The sequence below is a fragment of the Bubalus kerabau genome, chromosome 5 (assembly GCF_029407905.1).
Source record: "Bubalus kerabau isolate K-KA32 ecotype Philippines breed swamp buffalo chromosome 5, PCC_UOA_SB_1v2, whole genome shotgun sequence".
In the NCBI taxonomy this organism is placed as follows: domain Eukaryota; kingdom Metazoa; phylum Chordata; class Mammalia; order Artiodactyla; family Bovidae; genus Bubalus; species Bubalus kerabau.
Window position 1 is genome coordinate 33,387,877 of NC_073628.1, and position 6,833 is coordinate 33,394,709.

The 6,833-nt window shown below is 39.2% G+C and overlaps 1 protein-coding gene across 1 annotated transcript in view; it reads right to left on the minus strand.

Annotated features, from left to right (window-relative positions):
• The window catches only part of LOC129654212 (glycerophosphodiester phosphodiesterase domain-containing protein 4-like), a 100,223-nt gene extending 93,780 nt beyond the window's left edge, over nt 1–6,443 (minus strand). Inside the window, exons 1-2 of the mRNA XM_055583740.1 lie at nt 6,255–6,443; nt 2,337–2,440 (exon numbers count right to left, since the gene is read on the minus strand). Of these exons, the coding sequence (XP_055439715.1) occupies nt 2,337–2,440; nt 6,255–6,440 (290 nt within the window). The 5' untranslated portion in view covers nt 6,441–6,443. The remainder of the gene's footprint in view (nt 1–2,336; nt 2,441–6,254) is intronic.
• Nucleotides 6,444–6,833: the final 390 nt, after the last annotated feature.

The window sequence follows — 6,833 nt, forward strand, 5'->3', positions numbered from 1 at the left end:
CTAGAAGCTGAGAACCCCCATCTGACAATCACTAATGAATGAGCACTTCATTTCAACAACCAGAAGAAACTGGATTCTGCCAACAACTTAAATAAACCTGGGAGTGAATCTCACTCAGAGCCCCAGTTAAAAGCACAGGCCAGCTAAGCACCTTGAGTACTCAGGTCATACCTCACTTCTGACCAACAAAACTGTGAGATAAGAAATGGTATTCTTTGGTATCACTCAATTTGTGGTAATTTGCCATGGTAGCCATGGAACTACCTATGAAACGTACTGTGGCTTTAGGATCAGGGGGAGCTCACTCTTATATTGACATCTATTTGATGATGGAGCATTGCTGTGGGGATTATGAATGATTTTGAGTATGTTTATTGGAGTATGCATTGCAGAACTAGAGAAATAACCACAGGGTGGTCTAGGGACCCACTATGCCCAAAGAAGATATGGGTCTGAACCAGAATTCTATTGACCACCTAATACTCAAAAGTTCCTACTCTTACTAAGGAATCATAGCAAGATTTTATATCTCCAGTTATACATTTCAGAAAGTTCACAGTCAGTGTCCAGGAATCCCATAAAAGTATTTCTTCTTCCCCAATGACAAGAAATCTGGTAAATTATTAAAAGTTCTTCTAGGAGAAAACTAGGAGTAAGATTGATAGCATACAGTTCTGGCTGCGCAGCAATGTCTTCCATCTTTTGTCAATGCCTTTGCTCCATTCAAGGGTCAATTCACTTGGTAAATAAGTGAAATAAAGAACAGGAAAACAATGACAAAATCAACAAAACTAAAATTTAGTTTTTCAAAAAGATAAGCAAAATGACAAACCTTTAACAAGACTAACCAAAAGAAATGCCAAAAAAAAAAACAACAGCAGCAAAAAACAGCCTTAAACAGACCCAAGAATCAAGATTGCTGGGAAAAATATCAACAACCTCAGATATGCAGATGACATCATTTTAATGGCAAAAAGTGAAGAGGAACTAAAGAGTCTCTTGATGAGGGCAAAAGAGGAGAGTGAAAAAGCTGGCTTAAAACTCAACATTCAAAAAATGAAGATCATGGCATCTGGTCTTATCACTTCTTGGCAAATAGATGAGGAAAATGTGGAAATTTGTGTCAGATTTCATTTTCTTGGGTTCCAAAATCAATGTGGATAGTGACTACAACCATGAAATTAAAAGATACTAGCTTCTTGGAAGAATTGTCATGACAAACCTAGACAGTATATTAAAAAGCAGAGACATCACTTCACAGACAAAGATCCATATAGTCAGAGCTAGGGTTTTTCCAGCAGTCATGTATGGATTTGAGAGTTGGACAATAAATAAGGCTGAGCACCAAAGAATTGATGCTTTTGAACTGTGGTGTTGGAGAAGAATCTTGAGAGTCCCCTGGAAAACAAGGAGTTCAAACCAGATATCCTAAAGGAAATCAACCCTGAATATTCAATGGAAGGATTTATGTTGAAGCTCTAATACTTTGACAACCTGATGCGAAGAGTCAACTCATTGAAAAAAACTCTGATGCTGGGAAAGGTTGAGGGTAGGAGGAGAAATGAGTGACAGGGGATGAGATGGTTGGATGGTATCACCGACTCAGTGGACATGAGTTTGAGCAAACTCTGAGATATAGTGAAGGACAGGGAATCCTGGCATGCTGCAGTCCATGGGGTCACAAAGAATCAGACATGACTTAGCAACTGAACAAAAACAATAAATTACATTTTTAAAAAGCCTCATACTTAAACAGACTCCTTTCCCCATCAAACACCAAATAATGGGTAAGATATATAACAATCAAGGCTAGAGAAGCTGGAAGAACTGAGAGTTGTCTTGGAGTAAGAGTTGGGCCAGAAGGGTGCTCAGATCACACATCATACCTGTTTTTAGAGTTTCAGGAAGCCCTGTAAGGACAGAGAAAGAGTAAGAGGCTGGAGGTAAGACAGATATCAGGGTTCATGGACAGAGATCATGAAGACCAACTAGTGTAGGCATCGGTAACCCAGATCAAGAAGTTGAGGAACAAGGTATCAGAGGGTCATCTGAATAGAAGGACTGGGGACACTGGGAGCACAGAGAAAGCTTCCCCCTGAGCCAGATTTGGTCTAAGAGTGAGAGTGAGCACAGGTGGAAGGGAAGTATAGTAGCTAAGGGTGCTGAGCATGCTTACCCTTCCCCAGAGTCAGGCCTCCCATCCACGAGATGCAGAAAATCCAACTTTGTCCACCCTCCCTCTTATGTCACCAGATCTTTTCAGCCTGAAGTAAGATCCATGTGGTAATTATGCCAAAGAGCCTTACACAAATGAAAATACAAAAAGTGAAACTCACCAGTCAAAGCCATTGAATTCATTTGAAGTTTCTATCCATGTGAAAAATAAAAGCACAGACAAGCAAAATGACATAATCAGCCATGGGTAAAATAATCGCTCTCTCTGGGAAGAGACAGAAGGAAATCTTATTTAACTCCATTTATTTATGGTACTTCTGCAACATCTGTTTATACTCCTCAAAGGTCTACATAGTTATAGTGTAGCATTACCCTCCCCTGACTGGAGAGACCACTGTATTCTTTTAACCCTATGGAATTTTACAAAACTTTATTTATAACATTATCCTGAACTGAAGTTTTGTGTGTATATGTTTATATCTGATGTCACAGTTTCTTCTTTGAGGAAAAGGAAATTTCATTACACTTCTATGTATTTCCAATCATGGTCTCTCAACAATCATCTGTTGATTCATCTACCTCTCCATGTACCAAATGTATGTTCATTCACTGAGTAATTCATTCATTCATTATTCATCAGTTCACTAATGAATAGTCACTTATCTACCCACATTTGGGGGAGAAGAGCATTAGATTAGGGAATAAATCATTTTTTTTCCAGTAGTTATAATGCTAGGGACTTCACAAATTACTTACATTTACTTTAATTCTCATATACGAGTTAGGTATTGTTGATCTCATTTTGTAGAATAAAGAGTTAAAACTCAGAGAGGTTAGGTTAAATGACTCAAGGTCATACAACCAAGCAGGGAAACAGCCTGGATCTGTGAGCTCAAAACCAAGATGGAAATGATCTTTCTGCAAACGTATACAAACTGAACCTTGAAGACAACCCCTGCACTGAAAATTATATCACAGACTAGCCGAACAATACACTGTCAAGCTCTTCCCAGGACTATGACTGTACCAGAAGAATGAGAAATCTTGCCTCATTGGGACACTGCATCCAAACTATTAAAAATGTATAGAATAATCCCTGCCCTGTACAAATTATACAGTTATTGTGAGCACTGAGAATAAGGAAACAAAATGGAAAACAGAGTTCTTCAAAATGGTGAGAGATATTATAGGTAACAAGGCACTAAACCACCACTTCTGAAGTAAAAATATGAAGAGAACAGGTTTTGACTCGGATTATACTCACCCTCTACACAAATCATGTGTGGACTTTTAAAAATATGTATCACATAGTCACTCCCCTACTTACAACCCTCCCAGAGCAGCCCACTGTACAAGAATATCATCCCAACTGCCTGCCATGGCCCAAAGGTCTTACATGATCAAGTCTTGCCCATCCCTGACCTCATCCCATTCTACATACTAACTCCATTATTGAACTCCAGACATACTGGTCTTCTTTATGTTTCTAGAACACGATCAGATCTGTTCCTTTGTTGTTCAGTTGCTCAGTCATGTCCTACTCTTTGTGACTTCTTGGACTGCAGTACACCAGGCTTCCCTGTGCTTCACTATCTCCTGGAGTTTGTGCAAACTCAAGTCCATCAAGTTGATGATGCCATCCAACCATCTCATCCTCTGTTGTTCCCTTCTCCTCCTGCCCTCAATCTTTCCCACCACCAGGGTCTTTTGCATTGACTTGGGTCTTTGCATCAGGTGACCAAGTATCGGAGCATCAGCATAAGTCCCTCTAATGAATATTCAAGGTTGATTTCCTTTAGGATTGACTGGTTTGATTTCCCTGCTGTCCAAGGGACTCTCAAGAGTCTTCTCCAGTACCGCAGTTCAGAAGTATCAATTCTTCAGTGCCCAGCCATCTTTATGGTCCAAATTTCACATCCATCCAAGACTACTGGAAAAACAGTTTTGACTATACAGACCTTTGTCGGCAAAGAGATGTCTCCGCTTTTTTAATACACTGTGTAGGTTTGTCATAGCTTTTTTTTACAAGGAGCAGGTGCTTTTTAATTTCAAGGTTGCAGTCACCATCTGCAGTAATTTTGGAACCCAAGAAAATCAAGTCTGTCACTGTTTCCATTTTTCCCCCATCTATTTGCCACGAAGTGATGGGACCACATGCCATAATCTTCTTTTTTTGAATGTTGAGTTTTAAGCCAGCTTTTTCATTCTCCTCTTTCACCCTCATCAGGAGGCTCCTTAATTCCTAAGAGTTTTGCACTTCCTCTGCCTGGTTCCTCTGCCTGGAATATTTCTGCCCCCACGTGTATACAAGGCTGATTTGATTTTTACATTTAAGAGATTGTTCACATGACATTGCTTCAAAGCAGTCTTCTCAACCATGCTCCCATTTTCCTATGTATTATCTTCAAAGCTCTTATCACTATATGAAACCATCTTTCTTCATTACTGTTTTTTACCTAACTCATCCCACTACAGTACAAGCCAAGGAAGTCCAGAAGCCTTAGTGGTCTTACTCACTGGGGAGCACATTCAATGAACTTGTTCTTGTTGCATAAACAAATTTCCTTATTTTGATTCTCACTGTTGCCACACTTGCTCAAAAATGTTCAAAGGCTCCCCACTGTTTACAGAACAAAGTTCAAACATTTTAACTTGACACAAAGATGCCTCAAAATTTTATTAAAACATTCCTTTCTGACCTAATCACTTACCATTTATCACCTTATCTGCTCATAAATTCAACACTGGAAATTCATGTTTCCCTAAACACCACTATATTTCTCTATCTCTGGACTTCTGACCACCTGAATTCCTCCACCTAGAATCCCCTACACCATCATTCCTATAAGTGGAAGATGACTTCACAAGTCAGTGACTCCAAGAACAGCAAAATGATAGCTAACATTTATTGAGTGCTAATTGTGTGCTGAGCCCAGTTTTAAGTATTGTGTTGAGCCCAGTTTTAAGTTTCCACATAACACTTCTCTCCTCACAACAAACCCAATTGGTGGTTACTGTTGCTACCATCTCTATTATTCAAGTGAGGAACCAATCCCTGGATGTTAGGCAACTGGCCCAAGGTCCCACAGTAGTTAAGCTCTAGTTTGGAGATAGTCAGTGATGAAGCCATAAGTTTAATCCAGGCAGTCTTTCCCTAGAACACAAGGAATTTTCTCTTTTGCTGTATGCTAGACTCCTTCTCCTGAGCAGAAATAGGGCTTTGAGAATTATCTAAGGACTTTGAGAATTATGTAGTTTAATTCCCTATCTGTAGAAGGTCTCAGAGATAGCACAAAACCAGCCCAAGGGCAGAGATGGAACAAGGACTAAAACATTGTCTCAGGCTCTGGTTCAGGGATTTTTTCCATTATACCACACTTCCTCTTTCAATGGCATCCTTCCCAGGAAGCCTCCCTTCTTTCACTCTATGTCCTTCTGTATAGCTCTCTTATCACTTAGTACATCATCCTTAAGTAATAAGTATCTGTTCAATCGATTTGCTCTTCTCCGCTTTTGCCATTACTATGCTAATCCAGGACACCATCAGCTTTACCTTGAATATTGCTGTTGCTTTCTCTTTGAAGGCAAAGACCTCTGCATTACTCTTGTACCTCTTTTTGCATCTTCCATATGAAACCATTCCAAAACACAGCATGGGCAACATTAGAAGCTTAAAATCTTTAGGGATTCTTTTTTACCCCGACCTTAATTTAGGGACTATTTCCTACATGGCAGACGTCAAATTCTTAAAACCACACAATATCTGTTCCATTCTCTCTCTACATTCACTTCCCATCACTTCTCCATTCATATCCTCCACTCCACCTAAAATATACTAAGCCCTTTGACTCCTCCAATATCATTTCTTCTGCCATCCTCCATTCTTTCCCTATCTAATTCTGATCATTTTACACCTTCTAAATAAAGTTATTTTTGACCCATTAAACATGATGCATGACTGTGTATGTAGACATACACACACAGAGACATGCACACTATATAGCACTTCTCTCAAGGAGAGAATACACACTTTCCCATATCTAAGAAAGTGTGGTCCGTCTCCCTCCCGATTCATATACCAAAGAGCAGCAGCAGAGTGGACGTCTAGCTTTTTTCTTCTGTTGGGCTTCCCATTTGCAACTGTAGCAGCCATTAAGGAAAGTCATATAGCATTCATAGTTGAAGTAGTATTTAATCCAAGAATTAAAGTTTTTCCATCTTCCTGTCTCTTCATTTCCAGTCTCAGTCCTGTTAATATCATCCATGGTTCACCCTTTTGCTGAAATGGTAAATAAAATAGTCAGAATCCAGTAGCTTCTTCATGTTTCATACCCCCACTATTCTACAGAAAATTCCATCTGTAATGGAGAGATCTTTCAAAAGATCATAATCTAGGAAGATGAACTGGATTTGATGTAGAAGAGCAGAGTTTCATCCTATCTTTCCTACTAACTAGGTGAGTATTTATTGCAGATACTGCACCATTAAAAGTTTAGCTTTTTCACTGTTATAATGGTACCATGTTCTCTACCCTAGCTAACTAATAGATGCTGAAAAAATTCAAACTAGATAATATATATGAATGTGTTATTAAAACAGTAGTATGCTCTTGAAAGGAGTACATTAAGGCTGCATATTGTCACCCTGTTTATTTAGTT